The following is a 20499-nucleotide window of genomic DNA, read 5'->3' on the forward strand; positions in this document are numbered from 1 at the left end:
TGTCTGAATAAACCTTTTGAGGTTGATGGGAAAAGCGAACTGGGGTTCCTGATTTTATTTAAAAAGTCTATTTTATTTTGAATTTCATCCGCTGAATCTTCTTATTTATTTTTCTGAAACTCCAGAAAGCCAAAACTCACAGCTTATGATTTTTTTTGTGGCCAAGTGTTGGATATTTGACTATTTTCTGGATAGTTCTAGGGCACAGCTGTGCGCCTAGCCAGAGTCAATTATGAACATTTACTTCACGTTCCAAATCCCTGGATATGTTTCTGGGAAATATGGAAATGCACAGGAAGAGCATCCGCAACCCCCTTCTCCCATAAGAAAAGACAGTTCTGAGGTCTAGGGTTAGCCTAGCTCTGACTCAATCTCCCCTGGGAAACTATGACCCTGGGGAAGCTCACGTTCACTCCAGCCTGTCCTTCCCCCATGATGAAAAAGGGAGCTCTTGACCCTGCCTAGACCCAACATTTTGGGGCATCCCTGCCCCCATCAGAGAGAGCCTGGCTTAAACTAACAAACCAGACCATGGGCTGATGTCATGGTGGTCCAAACACCAATTTACAGGAAATAGCTTGTTATCACAAGTTACACAAACAAAGCCACCTTCACCGATTTTAAGCCATACTATGAGTCACTACAAGATGGGTACGCGTCTCAAACCGAAAGGCATCTCATCAAACGAATGGAACAGGGTACTTCAAATTGAGGCAATTTCTCTTAAGAGTTTGAAAATGAGAAAAAGAAACTTTCAAAATATATCTCTATCTTCTTAGGTACATGTAAAAAGTGATACTCAAAAAACAGAACAAACCACAAAACCCCTAGCAATGCTACAGTCATCGACCAAAGCAAAGGCGCAAAAGCAAATATTTTGTCCGTTTTCAAACGCGATGTTTCAGTGTACACGCGGATAGTTACTTCCAGGCTTACTTAATTAGTATTAAAGTACTTTCCAATCTGCTAGTGGTTTACCTCGCCTTTATGAAACCACCATATGTCACTCCCAGCCCATTTTAGAGCAGGAGTCTCACGCTGAAATATTTCGTGCCTGTTTCATTTCACACTTGTTTCTTACCTGGCATCTGACTATTTTATTTTTAACTAAGTGAAATCTGTCGAATAAAACATTTACTCCTCGGAGGCCCTACTAGGTTGATTGTAATTCAGCAGTGTCTAAGTGAATGTGTTTCCTGCAATAAATATAGTCATTTACATCAATGGGAAAGACATGAAATTGATTGCCTCTCACTAACCTATTTCAAAGGTTGTCTTGCTATTAATGGGGCAATCGCTCTGAGTGTAAAAGGGCACAGACTAACCTATTACAGCCGGCATTACATGGTAGACTAGGTGAGGAGACATATAAACAAGAACATGCTGAGAAACATTAAAAGGACTAAATCAAAGGCCTTGACAAATACATATGCATCAGTACTACTTTCCAACCATTTGGGAAGACAAACTTACTTGAGGCATTTATTGGACAGTGGCTGTCCTCAGCTGGCCATGGGAAAACTGCACGTTCTACAATAAGATGCCCCGTTACCTCTGCAGCCTCAGCTGGAGAAACAGCCTGACTTCTCTGTGCTTCCACCGCCCGGCAACACTCAGAAGCTCCACTCTGCTCCGCAAGTCCGATGTCAGCGCCAAACCCCTCTAATCCCCTAAATTCTGGGCAGTCCTAGAGCTAGTCCAGCCCATCCGTTCCTGCTCTGGTCCAGAGCTTTTTGGACCAGCGAGGTAAATGCCCAGTCCAGGGTCCAGACTAGCCCTAATGCATGTATTGGTTCTTGGATCTCCAAGGGGCACTAATGTAGTTGGGAGAAGTCCGCGGGCCGTAGTTTTGTCTCCTCCTGGGCAACCTCCCCCCCCCCCCCGCCAGATTGAAAGGATTTGATAGGAATAGAGAATGACAGGCGGAAATAGAATGAACTTGTAGGTATGGATAAACTATCAAGACTCAGGATCTACAGGACTGGGAACCAGAGAGAGTCCCAAGCCCATCCACGTCTGGATTTCTTCACCACTGTGTTCTTAGGGCCATACTGGGGACGGATTAAATGACACTAGCTAACGATATAAACTCTGGGGCCCAAACAGCCAGCAGCTAATTCCATAGCACAGGTGCTCTGGCTGACCCCAGGGGTGACGCATGGGGCACAGCAACCCTTGGATTACTCTAATGGCCTATCTTACAGACTGAGGCTCCTGCACCTCTGGTTGAATCGCTTATCCACCACCTGGCTCTCAGTTCCAGGCCTTCACCGTGCCCTAAACTGGCGGTAGGAATACGGACATGGGGTGATTCTGACAATGGAGCCCCTGGAGGAAAATTTTCAGCCAGAAGACTCCCAAACACAACCACTCTTCTCTGCCTTACAATGATCATGCTTTCTGACATCAGTCTTACGCAAAGTACTTGAAGATTTATTATGAATTATAGAGAGCAACTTTGTTGTATGTATATTCATTTGCATGTAAATTCATTTCGAGTTTCCCATAGTAAGAGTATTATGTTTTTGTAAGCGCCTCAGCACCCCACCATTCCATTCAAGCAATATGCATTCTGGCTTATTTTAGAAGAGTTCTTGGTAGATTATATCACCTTGCCTTACTCAGAGTTGACTTAATAAATTTTTATGCTTTTGCTGGGTTGAGCCAGATGACTTTTTTGTTGACTCGCTTATTTTTTTTTTTTTTTAATTTGAGTTGGGGGAAAATCAATTACTTTTAAATCACTGTTGTGCTTGAATAACATTTGTAAAGAGAATACATAATGAAATTTCTACTTGACTAAGGCTGGAAATCAGAGTCTGAGCTTTAAATCTTTTACAATTGCTTTTCAATCTACTACTTTCTAAGAGGTAATACGTAGAGTAGGTATCAAATTTGATAGTATTTTGGGCACCTGGGTGGCTCAGTTGGTTAAGCGACTGCCTTCGGCTCAGGTCGTGATCCTGGAGTCCCGGGATCGAGTCCCGCGTCAGGCTCCCTGCTCAGCGGGGAGTCTGCTTCTCCCTCTGACCCTCCTCCCTCTCATGCTCTCTGTCTCTCATTCTCTCTCTTGCAAATAAATAAAATCTTAAAAAAGTAAAAAATAAAAAAATAAAAAAAAGATTTAAAAAAAATTGATAGTATTTATGCAAATTTACAAGTGTGCCCTTTAATTCTGTATGCTTTACTCAAATACATTAAAATGGAAAAAAATTAAAAAGTCACTGCTGTGAGTAAACCAATTAATACAGCCCACACTGCATGATATCAATGAAAATCATTATATTTAGAATACTGAGTATTAAATATAGAGCTACTGTGTGCCAGGCGCTGGACTGGGTACTTTAACTATACCTCCTCCATGCTCCCCAGGTATTTTATTCCAGATGAAATGAATGTTAAAAATGATCTGGAACTTCTTCTGCTGTGATGGCGTGACGGAAAGCTCTCTTGGCCTTCCATGGTAAAGCGGATGACATACATATTTAAGGAAAGACACTTTTGAGACATTAGACAACAGGCAGCGCCCCCAAGAGAAGGAAAACAGAACAGCTGAGTGCCGTGATCATCCTGGCTTCCCGCCTGCAGCCAACTGAGAACACAGTGTCTCTCTGAACCAAGAACAACCGGACTTTGTGGGGGACGAGGGAGTTGCAACGTGTGGGACAGGCTCCCAAAGAAGATAGAGCCAGTCAGAAAAAGAGCATCAGAAATGTGCTGCATCCCCTTGAATTTGTTGCTAAATCCTATGTGTGAGTACGCTGGAACTCCATGGGCTTGGCAAACGCCATGAAGGATGAGCAGTTCCCCGAGCTCCTAGAGGACTGTGTTCAAAGTCTCACAAGTCAGAATGCAGATATTTCATTGGCCACCCAGTGCTTCAGTGGGAAAAGGTGGCACCTCAGTACTAGGGCATCTCTATCCCTAGAGAAAAGGCAACCACAGACCCACTCCCCAAAATATAAAAACATACCTTGGAAGGATCAGTCAGGCCAGCAAGTAACTTACCTACCTGCTGGGGGGTGGGGGTGGGGCAGGGAGAAGGGACAGCACTTAAAAAAAGAAACACAAAAAACCCTATCACTCAATAACTTAACTCACAATGATTGTCCATCCACACAAGGACCATTAGCTGTGCAAAGAAATAGGAATATGTGGCCCATAACCAAAAGAAATATCAGTCCAAAGACAGACGCAGAAATCACAGATGATGGTGAGTAAACAAGGAATTTGCTCAAAATGTGAAAGAAAACATGAACAAAATGAGGATAGAAATGAAAGATATAGAAAAGAACCAAGTGGAACTTCTAGATATGAAAAATACAATATCTGAAATTAAAAACAATACTGGATGATTTTCACAGCAGACTAGATTCTGCAGAATAAATCAGTAAACTTGACAACAGCAATAGAAGCTAAACACACTGAGGCTCAGGAAAAAAAATTATTTTAAACTCAATAGAGACTCAGTGACCTGTTGTACAATTCTAAGTAGTCTAACAGATGTAATTAGAGTCCCAGGAAAGGGGAATGAGGCATAAAATACTATTTGGTGGAATAATGGCTAAAAATGTTCCAAATTTGATGAAACTATAAAACCACAGATCCAAGAATTACACCAAATCCCAAGCAGGATAAACACCAACAAAATCACACCAAGGAACATCGTGATCAATTTGTTAAGAGCCAGTAATCAAGGAAAAATCCTAAAAGCAGCCAGAATGAAATTTCTGCTTCCAAAACGGTGAGACGGAAGTATTTTTCCTACTCCTCCTACAAGCAGAAACTCTCGACATTATACAGAAAACAAACATGAGAAGACTCTGAGAGGTCAGGAGGAGACAGACTGGCAGGGAAACTCAGGACCCATGGAACAATGTGGTGGTGAGCTCCTGAGTTTTCTTCTGGCTTCTTATGTTCCAGATCAGATGCTGGAGAAACCAGCAACCCAAGAGTGCCCAAAAGTGCATGAAAAAAAAAAAGCCCCAACTGCATAACACATTTACAAATACTCCATGGATCAAAGAGAAAGTCTAAAGGAACATAAACAAAATTGAATGAAAATGAAAATATGACATAAAATTTGTGGGACACAGCCAAAGAATTGTTTTCTTTAAGATTTTATTTATTTACTTTAGGGAGAGAGAACAAGAGAGAGAGAGAGAGAAGAGAGAATCACAAGCAGGCTCCATGATGAGTGCAGAGCCCGACATGGGGCTCCATCCCAGGACCCTGAGATCATGACCTGAGCCAAAATCAAGAGCCACCCAGGTGCCCCCACAGCCAAAGAATTGTTGAAGGGTGAATTTACGGCACCAAATTTTATACATGAGAAATAGGGAAGAGCCTCAAATCAATAATCTAAGGTCTCACCTAAACAACCTAGAAGAAGAGCAAAATCAACCTGAGCTGAAAAAGCCAATCTCATGAGGTAAATGTGCCATTGGATTGGGTGTCTAATTATCTAACAATGATTGGCCTAATTCACTCCACTTAGTCAATTAGGGAGCTTTTGAGTGCTTAATAGTTGGCCAAGAGTAAGTTTTGCTAACTCTTAGGTAAAATGAAAGAGTATTTGGTGCCAAGGTAGCAATTCAAAGAGGACAGGCAGCATCATTCCTTACGTGGTGGAAGTGAATATTTTACCAGACTCTTCCATGCCTGCTAACTCTCAGAATACTCTAGGTTCTTCTTAAAGCAGGAAGAAAAGTTCTATGATCAAAAATATTTGGAAAATAAACAAAGGCAAATAAAATTCTCTGTTGTACGACCTCTCAGAGCCTGCAGTTCCCAGACACCCTTTATGAATCTCCACATGGTACCATGTCCCAAATTTATTTGGCCACAGATGTTTTTTCCAAGAAGCATCTCTTGGGACCAGTGTTCTCTAAGACAAATTAATAGCACAGATCTCCAAACAACTTTGGGAACTGTTCTGTGCTCCTCTGCAGCCAGAACAGTTACCAGGGCTGAAGAGAAATAGACATTTGTTGTTTTCAAAGACCAGTTTAGAGCGATGTTGGAACCTGCTTCACAGAGGAGTCCAACCTCTCCCTCTGATCAGGGTGAGTACCATGGAAGAGATGCCTAGGGGTGGGGTGGGGTAGCAGAGGGAACCAGGAGGCAGGAGATGGAGGGAAAAACATTACTGAGAAGATCCTGACTCTGGTTGTTCAGGAACCAGCCAGGGCAAGGCTGGAAATGCTGGATGGGGCCAGATTGCTGGGGTCTCGACAATCATGCTAAGGGCTTTGATCTTTTTCTTAAAAACAATGAAATACCAATAAGCAATGTTTAAGCAGCAAGCAACGGGATTAGAGATTCATTTCATAAGGTCTCCGCAGTGTGGAGAATGCGTTAGGGGTGAAGGCGAAGGGGTGTGGGGAGATCAGTTAGAGGGGCTGCACTCATGTGGGCAGGACATAAAGGCAGCCCAGTGTCGGCTCCAGGAAGTGAGAGCAACTAAGAGGTTCTAGGATTCTTTGGTGGTTGGATGCATGTAAGGGAGAAAAGGATGAGAGGACAAAATGAGTCCCTGGTTTCTGGCCAGAACAACTTGAGGTGCTGGTAATACCATTTATTGAGCTAGCAAACATTTCAAGAAGGAAGGGAGGGGACACCTGGGTGGCTTAGTCAGTTGAGCATCCCACTCTTGGTTTCAGCTCAGGCCATGATCTCAGGGTCCTGGGATCAAGCCCCGAGTAGGGCTCTGCGCTCATCAGGGAGTCTGCTTGAGATTCTCTCCCTCCCCCTCTGGGCCCCTCCCCACCCTCTCTCTCTCTAAAATAAATAAATAAATCTTAAAAAAAAAAAAAAAGAAGGAAGGGAGAAGAAAATCTATATCTCCGGGTATCTTTGAGAGATACCCAAGAGCGAATGCTGATTAGGAAGTTGGAGATTTGGTAAATATTCCGGAGAAAAGATTGCATTTTATCTCCCATAAGATACCAAGATAAATTTCAAATGGATTAAAGAGTTGCATGCACAAAATTAACTCCTATGTTATTAGGATAATATAGGAGAATGTTTATAAAATCTTGATGTGTATGGTTTTTCAACATGAAACTACAAGAAAAGAAAGCAAAAGAAAATATAAAGATTTAATTATATAAAAATAAAACACAGGAAAACAAAACACTCTTATACATTTAAAAGGCAAATGGCAGTAGAAAATTATTTTCAACCTATGGAATATAAAATGTCATATACTTACTAAAAAGGGCTATTTCAAATCAAGAATAAAAATTAATGTAAGTGTTCGTTAGCTGGGATTAAAATAAAAATTTAAAGTAAAAGAAAGGAAGGAAGGTAGGAAGGGCTGGTTAACATAAATGGTAGAAAAGCAAAGAAAGGATATGAATAGGGAGTTTATAAAAGAAGAGAGACAAATAACCATACATTTATTTTGAAAGTATTCAACCTCACTATGAATCGAAGACCTACAAACTAAGACAACACTTAAAGGGCATTTTTGGCCACCAAAATGACAATTGTCAGCATCTCTATGAAGTCAAGAAAACAGGTGTCCCTGCACATTCTCGGTAGGAGTGAATTTGGTAGTGTTTTTTCTCAAGAGCAATATGGAAATATGTACATATTTTCCCGAACCCTGGGACTCCGGGAAATTAGCTCAAAGCAATAATCAGACAAGTCCACAAAGATGTATATACAAGAATACTCATAGCAATGTTGTTTACAATAGGGAACAGTTCTCAACTCCCCCAAAAGCTGAATTGGCCATGTGTTAGAAAAAAAACAACATTTTATATAATGGGCTAAAGGGGAGCCAGTAAAAATGATAAAACATTTATGATATACATGTATTTTTAAGTGAGAAGTAGGTTACAATATGGTAGGAGAATTACAATTCCTTTTTGAATTCAAATATACACACGTACACACTCTATGCTATATGTTATACACATAGACCTTCAGGAAAATCTCTGGATATATGTATCAAGATATTAACAATGGCTGCCTCTGAGCGGTGCGGTGCTAAGCGGTGGGGTTTTTTCCTATGGTCTTATATTTTCTAATCTTCCCTCCATGCTTTTTATGATTTGTGAGATAAAAATGTCTGGGGGGAAAAAAACACCCAGAATGCTTCCCCAATATTATTTTTGCATTCATTGATGAGTATAAACGTCTGTGTGTGTTTATAAACCAGTCAGCAAAACAAAACCATCTGCGAATCATTTTCTGGAATGAGCCCACTTCTCAGTCCCAGGAAAACCCAAAAGGAAAAACACAGGATGTGACACAGATAAATAGAAGGAAGATCAGAAGTCGTTTCTCCCACATCTTGACTGTTGGCATCTTCCCCAGTGAAATCCTCCAGGGTTTGGGGGGGGGGGGCCAGCGGCTTGGCAGGGGAGAGGGGAGTAGGGATCGGGGAGCGGGCAAGGTCCTCTCCTGCAGCTAAGTCCCCACCTTCTTCTGTGAGCACTCCATATGTCAACCTTTCCCAACTCGCAAACCAGAGTGACCCAGATGCTTCTGTTGGTTGAGCAAGCTCTTGAAACCTCGACTTGTCTGATCCTCTACATTTCAGGACTCTTGGGTTCTGATAGAAAAGCAAAGGATCGACCTTTTCTACCCCAGTGGTTCATGGTTCCTTCTGAGAATATAACGAAAATGGGAACCTCCTCTCAACAGATACACATCCATACAATGTTTCACATCCAATTTCAGGGATTCAAAACCTCCCTGAAGCCCATAGGGTAGGGGGTGATCTAGAAGGATCCCTAGTCTAGAAATGACTCTTCCCACTCAGAGCTCAGAGGCCACCAGGGCTTCTCTTGCACGCAGCCCTGCCCCCTTCCCCCTGCCCCCTGCTCTCCCAATCTACTTTGCTCTTGGCAGTTTTCTCTCCCCATCCCCCACACCTCCAGCATCTCTACCTTCACTAACAAGCACCCCCCACGCTAGAGTCACTCCCTCACTGCCCACCACCACCACCTCCCTTCATCTTTCAATATCCTGCCGCTGTTGCATCTTTCCGTAAAAATAAATGTGGTCGCCCAATGCAATTTCTAGAAAAGACGCATTTGATCCTTCCTTTCCCCTCCTTCCGTGAACACTTAAACTTTCTCAGCTGCTGGTGTAATGGCTCATTGCTCGTGTTCCAAAGCTGCGGTTCTGGAAACGTACAGCAATGACAATCTCAGCAAGTCTCTGTACCAAATACTGGCTTCAGAAGAACCTCCTGCAATGACAACACAGCCCATTGTTTTATAGATTTTTGTCCAAGCAGTGCCTAGTTGCATTTTGCAACCGTTTTCATATTTTGCAATAATGTATGCATAGAGATTTCTGAGGTTTTTTGTTTTTGTTTTTTTTTGTTTTTGTTTTTGTTTTGTTTTTAACAGCGGCCATCTTCGGGATTTGGGGGTAGATTTGAAAACTCAGCTCCCGGCTCACTTGCCTGTAAACCCGGGGGCGCAAACACAGGTGCTATTTAGGCCCTCGCCGTCACAGGTGCCTCCGTTCAGACAGCTGATGTTAGCACAGGGGTCCTTGTACGACTCACAGTGTATTCCTGCGGAGAAACAGATGCAAAAGGGGTCACTCATTAAGGGATCTCCAGCCCCCATGGCCTTTAAAAGCCAAGTGTTGGGACAGCCCAGAACTCTGTGAAGGCAGGTTCCCAGAGGCACACGTGTGTGTGTGCGTATGTGTGTGTGTGCACACACCGTATGCCCACTCTTGCCTAGACTGTCGTGAGGACACGCCTTATGAGGACACAGCAAATCCATTCTCTGCTTTTAGGTCCCACCATCGTCATTTATCTGTACTTTCTCTGACGCCCTGTCCCAAAGTCTGGGGAACAGCAAGTTAGAAGCCTGAAAGATAACATTCATCAGAATGTTTTCAAAGTCTCCAAAAGAAACAGAAAATAGCCAGACATCCTTTATAAGATATTGATATAATTAATAAGCAGCCTCCTGATGGGGAAGATGAGGAGTCAGATATTGAAATGAGCTCTGCTTCTACTTTGGGGAACTGCAGAGCAGAAAGGGAGCCACGGGGTACTTAGACTTTATTCTAAAAGACCAAATCCGATCATCATGTACCAAAGTTAACGTGTTGTGCACTAGCTTTGTCCCAGACCCCCACACCGGGCTTTGCATCTCACTGGATCTTGGCAACAACACTAGGAGACAAATAGCCTTATTCCTCCCCCACCCCCATTTTGCAGATGAGGAGACCAAGAAAAAGCATGTGAGGTCATGAGGCTGGGGGGGGGGGAGGGGCAGCTGGGATTTGAAACCACCAGCGATCTGAATCTGAGCCTGTGCTTGCTAAGTAGTTTGCTGAGAATGAGCTCAGACTGGCCGTGGAAATGTACGAAATTCCACAGAGCTCAGCACCCATTTCACAAAAAGTAGGCATTGTACAAATCTTTACAGCAAAAGCAGTTTCCCATGGGTGTAAAAAAAAAAGAAAGTTTATGTGTGCCTGTGTGTATGCAAAAGTAGGGCTGAGGGACTGAATTATTTTGGCTTTCACGTCAGGGATTTCTATATTGGTGGAATTTTTTTTCAATGAGTAATTATTGCTTCATAATTTTCTAAAAAGCTTTAAAAATCCAGTGTCATTTGAAAGGTAAGATTTCTGCTGTTGTTTCACTGGAAGGTCAAGATAGATGAATGGATTAATCTCTCCTCTCTCTCTCTCATCCCTTGCCCTTTGGAGGGGAAGATAGATTATATTATATTCTGTATAAGGATGTATATAGTGATACATTCACCCTTCCTGACAGCCTCGTGAAATAAGCAGAAAGCAAATAGTAACGGAATGGTATTTACTCAATTTGCTCTCCACTTCATTACTGAGCTCATATCGTGCAAAGGACTGCCACACCCAGTGACTCATCATTTAGTCACTGAAATTATTCTTGTTGGGATTTTTGTCTATCATTTCTTTTTCAGTGTCTTAAGAAGTCGGGCTCAAGAAGGAGGAAAAAACTGTAAGAGGAAAGAAAAACAGAACTGCCTATCTGTATTCATACTAACAACCTCTTTGAGCCTGGCAAAGCATTTAGAATGAATGGTTTTTCATTCCATTTTATCCTTTGCCCCTCGTGCCCATCCCATGAATAATATTCTGTCAGATATTTTCCCAAAGTGACTTTTAGGTCCTTGCCAGCTTTTCTCCCTGCACCTACCACCCCGATCCCACCTCCTCGGGCCTGGTGGGACGTGGCCCCCTAAAGCCCCATGCGAGCTCCCTCCCTGTCTCCAGTGACTGGAATGAGCCTCCCTGGCTTTCACAGTCCTTCAGTAACCCAGGCAACCCAGGTGATGTACAAGATCAAACTAATTTAAAGATGTGCATAAAACTGGTAATGTTTTCTCACTGGGGTGTGTACAGCCTTTTCACCCAGAAGCTTCTACTTTCCCACTGATTCCCAAGTAGCACGGGCTCAACCAAAAGAATAAAATGCAAAACAGTCTTTTCTGCTTCAAAGTGTTTATCAAAAAACAAAGATCTACATATTTTCAAATTCCCATGGGGCTGATCAATGGAAACCAGGTGACAGAAAAGGCTTTCAAATGTAATGGGAAATACAGCTATAACCAAAGTTCAGAGATGCCTGGAATCTAAAAAGATGTCCATTAGATCTAAAGAAAGAATGACCAAAGATGATCTTCACTGGGTTTCTAGTAATGCATTAGCCAATGAAGCCTGCATAATATTAATACAATGAATATATTAACACATAGAGGACCACATTTTTCAAATGAGGCAGAAAAGCAAATTGTAGGTTAAATATTTGAACATCTTAACCTTAAAAGACTTTGGTAAGATAGATTTGATGAAAACACCCAAGATAATAGCAATTTCGATCTTTTGGGTGTTTTTGTTTTGTTTTGTTTTTCGCAATAATTCTATCCCTTGTTATTTCTCTTTTTCAAAAGATATTCGGTCACTTGAGATTGAGAGTTTTCTGGCAGCAAGATCGGACAAAAGCTCATCTTCATGGAAACACGATGGCTATGAAGCAAGATGGTCTTAAAAGTCCCCAGTGAGCACTTGGTTTCTATACGCCAAGCCTTGCTAATTCCTGTATAAAAACTATTTGTCATATTGCTCAGCTTGTCTTAAGAGCTGAACAACCATGAGCTGGAAACCTTGAATACAGAGAATAGAGAGTCATGAACACTACTGATGTGCCAAGGAGCCTCCTCTCCAACGCTCCTTCTCAGGCCCCCTTCCCCAGGGGCCCTGAACACTGGCACCACGCTGAGTGTTAGGCGTCCGTTTCCTCTGACGAGAATGCCTTCCTTTCCTTCTGCCCAGGCTGGTCTCCACCTGGCACATTCTATCTGTCAAAGCCTAACTCAAATGCTCTTTCTCTGGAAAGCTGAACCTGAGCCTCCCGAGACAGAGCTCCATTTTTCCACCATTGTGCATTGAGAGCATGCTGAGATTCGCACTGTTACGGACTTTACTGTGTTAAAGCATGACTTATCTGTCCTCCTGTCTGATCCATCTCCCCCCCACCCAACAAATCTCTGAGGTCCCTTAGAGCAGAGGCCATGATTTAACGCATGGAAGAAATTCTGGATGTATCACCAGAATCCTGTCCTTTCAGGAGGGGCGACGGTCCGTGTACTTTGGCTGACACACAGGTAGGACTGCCAGAGGAGTGAGAAGCCATTCCAAATCTGCCTCAAAAACACCCTATTTTGTCAGGGAAAACCAGGTCCACACTTCAAATTAAGTCTGTGGAACGACACATGCATCACCCATTGGCAAAGGACGTAGCACGCACTATTACAAAACTTATGTTTAGTCTCAGGCAAAAATAAACTGTAATTCAGTCAAAACTAATAAAAATTCATACTTTTCATATTAAGGGATAGAGAGGCAATGTTTCTGAAAAGATCTCTATTCCAACAGGGCTCTGTATAGAAGTTAATTTTAGAATTAAAATGAGCAAAAATTCAAAGAGGAGGGCGCCAACTGTAAATCTTTGTTGCCATCACAATTTAGTCGTGATTAATATTTTGAAAACTGAAAGTCACTATTTTAGCTCCAGGAAAATTAAGTCAGGTAAAGAAATTAACTCTATATGTTCTTTGAACTTAATATTCATTTTAAGACACCATCTTATTCTATTCAAACTTATTTCCTCCACAAAAAATTTCCCAGTATTTCAACCATCACAGAGGCCAATCCCTTCTAAACTTCCTTTCCCTCAGAAATGACAACTGACATCTCGACCTTGGCCTCATTATTTCTTTTGTGTGTGCCAGTCTCAGCCTGCTCCTCTGGCTTAATAATAGCCTAAAAAAAGGAAGAAACCCTGACTTACCCATTTTTGTATCTATCCCACTATTTGAGAAGGGCTACATACACAAAATATCCAGAAATTCTTGTTCACTGGTTACACAGAAAAAAGCAATTCGGGCAAACAAAGAAAGTGTTCTCATCTTCAATTACAAATTTCTGTAGACTTTTAAAATAAACAATTAGGGACAATGTGATCGAACCTATAACCCAGTGATCTCATTTCTGAAACCCAATCCCACCCCCCCAAATTCAGAAAGTATAAAAATTATATGCATAAAGATGTTCATTTCAGAATTGTTTATAACAGCCTCACATCAGATGCCACAAGGGAACGGATAAATATTCCCCTAGGGGAATATTACATAGCCATTTAATATAGAACTAGTAAGACTTCCTAGCAAAATCTAAATCAAACATACTACAAAAGGAAGGTATGGGAACAACAATATAAAAATTATAGGCATACTCCATTGTATCTGTGAAAACATGGATATTTAAAAAGGATGGAAACAACAGAGATGCTTACTGCTCTTGTATTCTGTTGAAAACTATGCGATATCTCAAATTTTCTTCTTTCCAAAAATTGTATTATTGTTGCACTGTTTTCATAATTAAAAATTGAAATATTTTCTTTATAACTTTGGCACCAAAAATTCCAAATTAGTATGCTGTTGATCATTTAGTTTGTCCTACTAAAATAAAAGTCAACAGCATATGAGGAAACTTGACTTTTTGACAATATGAAGTTGTGAACTAACCAAGGTCTTAAAAGTCTTGCCATGAACTAGCTCTGAGCTAATTTTGGAGGAGGGATGAGCATTTCGGTATGTCTAAAGGGAGGTTACTCCAAGTCCCTCCACGCATTTTGCTTCTAACAATTTCATGATCTACAGCAGAAATTTTCTGGGAAAACATTCACGTTGGTTTCCTTTATTTAATCAGTGCGTTAAGCAGCAATTCGAATTCAACTAAAGATGGCTGCTGAGCATTTGCCTTTGTGTAAGCCACCACATCAAGAGCTGCAGAGAACTGACAGGGGAAAAAAAAGAAACTTTATATAGTCTCTGCCTTTCAGGAGATGATGATTTAGCCTAAGAAAGAGGGAATTTCTACAAGGTTGACCAGCAGTGTGACAGCAAATACAGAGACAAGGTTGGGAGAGGTCAAGGAGGGAGGTGTCACATGTTTGGGGACCCAACATTGCAGTCAGTGGATGCAGGGCTGGATGAGGGCAAAGAGTAGGGGGGAGAAGGAGGGGACAAGAAGGAAACCCCGGGGACCAATGACATTCATGGTGTCCAGAGGGCAAGGATTCGGTGAGGGCAGGGAGACAAGAGTCAGGGGACAGGATCGAAGCCGCAGAAGGAAGCTAAAGCAGAGTGAGTTTCAAGAGGGAGCCACGGTCAGTGGGGCAAGGAAGCAGGAAGCCAGGACCTGGGAGTCAGAAGCTGGAGGGGTAGGCTTCGGGATCTCATTGAAAAAAGTCTTCAGTTAGGTCACCGTGAGATCCATTTTAACGGAATGGTGTGGACAAGACCCAAACTGAAGAGGATTAAGAAAAGAACAAAAATGTTACAAATTGAGAGGCTATCTATAGCAACTCTAGGGAAACTTGCTTGTAAAATAAAGAGGAAGAGAGAGGAAGTAAGTAGAGGAGGACAGAGCCAATGAAAGGTGTTTTTTTCCAATTTACATGGAATGTATTTAGAAGTTTAAAAACATTTCTTTTCTCTACTTAGCAGCCCAATTTCTCCAACACCATTTATGAAAAACAAAACAAAACAAAACAAAACAAAACAATTCCTCCCCATTTATAGCAATTTCTCCTTAAGAGTCATACGTTATTACAGATGATGGTTTCTGGGTCATTATTCAGTTTTGGTTAGCTGTCCATTCTTACACCCATAACAGCTGAATGTAGTAATAATAAACAAATAATAATAAAACACCTGGCAAAAGCTCCCCCCCTTGCTCTTCTTTTTCAAAATGTTCTTAGCTATGCCTGACCTATTACACGCATTCTTTTTAGAAAGTCATATTCATTTATTTAAGTTCTATTTTAACATAAAACATTAAAGACAACCACTTAAAAAAATGTATATGTAAAGTAAGAGGTTCAAGTCTCAACTCCCACCCTCAACACACCACCCACCTAAGTTCTAACTCCAGAGGTAAGTACTAGTCAGGACTTGCTGCCCACCTGTCTGGTAGGTTCCCGAGTTTATGCCCACAACCTACATGTAAATATATGTTCAGGGAAATGCTTCCAAATGTCCATCCCCAAGGAGAGATTGGAGGGCATGACTTAGCTCCCTCCACCTCTCTCTTACTTCCTTCTACCACCCACCACTGCCTCCCCACCACTCTTACTTTAGAAGTCTGACCATTTACGCTGCTAGGCTTTGCCTTCAGGAGTCTTACTTTAAATCTAAACCTAAAGGTCTCTACACATATACGCAAATTAAATGACCACTTTACCTGCCCATCTGAGATCTTTAACAGATGTGTATGTCTTCCAACCTTTCCCATCCCCACCCCCTTCAACTCATGGATTTAGTTAAGATGATAGGAAACTTGAATGTGGTCATTTAAATTTTTCCTTAAGAATGGGTATGATGGACACACCCTAGGGGGACCCTCAATGAGTCACACCCTTCCCTTGCGTGTGAGCTTTGAACCAAGAGCATCCGGCAAAAGTTAAGCGATTTTGAAGATGCAGTTAACGTCCCTAATCAGTTCAATTTGTGTTGATTTCAGGTGGGCCAGACCTAATCAGGTGATATTTTTAGTGGGTTCAGTCTTCTCTCCTGAAGTGAGAGACATGAAACAGCACAAGCTCTCTTTCATATCCCCTTCACTGCTACCTTTCAAGGAGCAAGCTGCCATGAATTCTACAGCCACAGGTTATGAATTCTGCCAACAACTGGAGGGAACACAAGGGTTGACCCTTTCCTATTCAAGCCTCAGATGAGAACTCAGTTCAGCCAACATCTTGATTCCAGCCTTGTGGGACCCTGAGCAGGGAGTCCACAAAGACATGCCTGGACCAAAGGAACCATTAGCAACTAAAAGGGTATCGTTTCACACCACTACTTTGTGGTGATTCATTACACAGCAGAACTAATTGGTAAAGCAGGTATAACTTGTTTTCAGAAGACTTTTCTTCACCATTAAATTACCATCCACAATCACTTTAATATCATCTATTTAGGTTTATCCCTGCATTTAAAGGAGTCTGTTCAACCCTCTTCTTCCTGTTCTCTATCTTCCCCTATCTAGTTATATTTGTTCTGATTTAGGTCCAGCTGAGTGAGAATACTTTTTAAAATGATTTTCTTAGAAAGGGGACATGGTGTTATGTTTTCTGTATCCTTAAATGTGCCAAACGTCGTTCTTTTGCCCTCAAATGTAAAGACTACCTGTCCTTTGCACTGAGCAGCCTGAAACACTGCTCCACTATTGCTTAGTTTCATTACAGAGAGGAGGAGGTCAGTGCGGATTTGATTCTCTTTCTTTTGTATGTAACTTGTACTCCCTGTGAAGACTCTTATAAAAAAAAAAGATTGCTCTTCATCCTTAGATTTAGAAATTTTACTAGGAAATCTCAAATGGTGTATCATCTCTTTCATTAACCCCTCTAGCATTCTGCAAGCCCTATTCATTCTATTTGAAAACTTCAGTTTTCTCCAGCTCATAGACTTCTCCTTCTAGTAATTAGTTGATTCTGGTTTTATTTCCATGTGTTCCTTCTTCATCGGAGCATCCACCATCCAGACGGAAACAAATTTTTAATTTCCATGTGTTCCTTCTTCATCGGAGCATCCACCATCCAGACGGAAACAGAGCTCCTGGATCTTCTCTCCACAGTTCCTATCTTGTCAGTCAGGATTTCCCTTTCCTCATATTTTCACTTCTACCACGAAACGGTTCCTCCTTTGGCTTTTCCAGATCCAGATTCAGGTTTGGGTAATATATATTACTTTCTTCACTTCCTCCCTGGAGTGGTTGGAGTTGTTGGTTGTTGTTGCAATTTCATTTTTATTTTCCAGATTATTTTCCCTTTTTGAGCTGCTGAGACAGGCTCCCCGTACTGGCCAGGGTGAAGGTTGCCAATGTCAGGCAGAGACAGATGCCGCTGGAGACTCCCCTCCAGTGCTAGACAGGCCGGCCAACTGGTAACCCTGTATACTAAGGCACAGGGTGGAGGCCTCCCACTTTGGGAGGCTCAGGGCTCTCCAGGAATGAATAGAGACCATTTTCTCTCAGCCATACAGAAAATAAAGGAGCAGCTCAGCCCAACTGTGCAGTTATATTAGAGGGCAGCCAGTCTCCATGAGATCTGTAGCTACCCCACCCCCCAGCTCATTAGGTCACATGGAGCACATTCACAGCATATATTTCCTCTTTGTAAACTGAGGGTCCTTGGAGCTCTGCTAGCCATTGATTTGGTTCTCCCCTAACCTTGTGGTGTGCAAAGGCTCCCAACACCTGCATCCTCTCCTTGAGAATCCAAATCCCCTGATATGTTGGGATATCCTCCAGAATCACTTTCCTTCTTGGGTCATCCCTCACAGAGAGTCAGTAAGTGATGGAGGCAAGTCCCAGAAAGATAGAAGGGACAGAATTTCGAGTATATATAGAAGGATCAACATATGTATCTGTGGCTCATGGTGTGTAATTGTATTTGTTACTGCTTAGTCACGAGAGCATGAGCAATGCCTCAAAGATAGGAAAACTGTATCATCAACTGAAGAATTTGGAATTTTTAATTTTCGAAGCACATCCACTACTAATTTTGTCATTGAAGAATTTCAAAATGTTGGTAAACATCACTGTCCTTGCTTTATACAGACAAAATAAAGACTGGTCAGCTTAAGAGTTTACTCCCAGCTCAGCAGGAAGCCTGTGGCACGACTAGGCTGAGCTACTTAGGTCTCCTGACTCACTGCTCCTTTATTCTTCTTTCCAGAATCGACCAGACTCCCTATTTCTCAATACTCTGAAAACCCTGGAATGAAATCCACGTGAATGAAGCCAGAACATCTGCCCTTGCGGAAATGGTGGACTTTGGCTCTAAATGGGCATCACACTGGGAGAGAAGGAGCAGATCTCCTGAACATAAAGCAAACACTTGGCCCAGCCTCATCCCTTCCAGCCAGAGAGACCAGATCAAGTTCATCCATGTGGCCTACACACCCTGAAGGCCCACCAAAAAGACCACTAAATAATGGTGGGTCCATCCAATGAGAAGGAACAGCAGCTGCAAGGCCAGGTTACCAGGCAGATGGATGGTATCAAGTAAGCAGTGCTGGGAGCCAGAGGTTAAATGAAATGGCTATAAATAGAGCCCACAGAGGCATTACAAAAATCTAAACCCAGCCCTGAAGTTGTGGCTTAGAGAAATGTGCGCGGCAGCTGATAAACACGATTTCCTGGCGTGGTGCCGTCCAAGGGTATCTGGGCTTAGAATGGAGCCACACCATTGAGCCCACTGGGGAGGCAGAAGAAAGGGCATTAGGGACATGCTGGCTGGGCTTCTGAGGGACACCACTGCCACCTCACAGGGTTATTGGGAGGACTGTGTGAGTTCATGCACACGAGGGCTTAGAACAAGGTCTGCAGGTTATAAACACTCTGTAGATGTCGGCTGTTTTTCCAGAGTGACTTTGACACGCATCCACTCAAACGAGCTAACATTTCCCTTGCAACTGACTCATTTAATGAGAATTAACTTTTTTCCAACATGTGAGATTCCACCTGCGTCCTCCACCGACAGCACAGCATCCTGTCTCTGCCCAGCGAGCCCCACAGCCCTGTGCTTCGATCTATGTCTGACGGGGCACTTAGGCTCACTTCTCACCATTGGCTTTGTACACATTCAACAGAGAAAAGAGTGAGGATACGGGAAGAAGGAAAGGGCAGGAGAGAGATTTTTCAGTTTATCAAGAGGAAACCCCAGGCTTGCTAATTGCTCTCTTCGGTCCCAGAAATCATCCCATCTCCAGCATTTGGGTTTTACCCTGAATAATGTAATGCTCCAATTAGAGGTTTATGCATTTGAGTTGAGAAATCCATGACGTCATTTAGGCCACTCGGGCATAAGAAGGCCAAGCGGTGCTCACCTTTGTATTCCGCCAGGCACACGCACTCATAGCCATTAACGAGGTCCCTGCAGGTGGCAGCGTTCAGGCAAGGGGCAGAGAGGCACTCGTTATATTCCTCCTCACAGTAGAGGCCGTGGTAACCTGAAGGGCAGAGAAAAAGGCCTGTGGTCAAATGGGTTCCATTTAAATCCACGCTGGACGAGCTTACAAGAAAGGTGGTGGGGTCGGCATGGGAAGCACGGGACAGAAAGATGGGATTTCAGGAGTTGGGTCCCCTGGGGTATAATTGAAATGTGGCTTTCTGGGAAGGCTAGGAAGAGTGTGTTCTCATCACCCTTTTTCAGGATCCCAAGTATAAAAGGAATGATCCCATTTACCCACCAGAAGGTCTCATTACTACATTACTAGTGACCTGGAGACCGGGGTCACAGAGTACATTGGCTGTGGCCACAGGAGACAGGGATGATCACAGCGGGGCTGACAGCATGGAAGGAACAGCTCCTTTCAAAGATGTGGACCACTCCTCCAATCAGAAAGCCATATCTAGCAACTAAAGAGAATTTTATTAAAAGAGAAAGGGATCCATGTATTTCCTTTGCTCTTCAGGTCAAGAAGAAAGTCAGCTAAAAAGGCCTCACTGAAATTCCTGATAAAATGTGGGGTAATTCTTTTTAATTTAAAATTGTGATTTGCTTGGGGCATCTGGGTGGCTCAGTTGGTTGAGCACCTGATTTCAGCTCAGGTCATGATCTCAGGGTCCTAGGATTGAGCCCCGCATTGGGCTCCGTGCTCCGCGGGGAATCTGCTTGTCCCTCTCTCTCTGCTCACTCTCTCAAATAAATAAAATCTTTAAAAAAAAATAAAAGAACTATTATCTCAATTATAATATTTTAAATTGTACTTTAAAATTCTAGTTGTTAAAAATAAAATAAGAGCAATGAAGAAAAAGAAACCAACAGTTTCCCAATAAAGATGGCTTTTACTCTGTTTGCAACACAGGTGTTTATTCTAAAGGACAAGAAGACAACATTCTTTGAGATTCACTCATGAATGTTATACTGTTTTTAACTTTCAAAAACATGCATCAGTGCCAATT

General features: G+C 42.4%; 1 protein-coding gene across 1 annotated transcript in view; it reads right to left on the minus strand.

Moving 5' to 3' along the window:
• Window positions 1–20499, minus strand: part of DNER (delta/notch like EGF repeat containing) — a 299112-nt gene that overhangs the window by 16840 nt on the left and 261773 nt on the right. The window contains exons 9-10 of the mRNA XM_036071529.2: window positions 19422–19544; window positions 9425–9538 (exon numbers count right to left, since the gene is read on the minus strand). Of these exons, the coding sequence (XP_035927422.1) occupies window positions 9425–9538; window positions 19422–19544 (237 nt within the window). The remainder of the gene's footprint in view (window positions 1–9424; window positions 9539–19421; window positions 19545–20499) is intronic.

Source organism: Halichoerus grypus, chromosome 4, assembly GCF_964656455.1.
Source record: "Halichoerus grypus chromosome 4, mHalGry1.hap1.1, whole genome shotgun sequence".
Lineage (NCBI taxonomy): Eukaryota > Metazoa > Chordata > Mammalia > Carnivora > Phocidae > Halichoerus > Halichoerus grypus.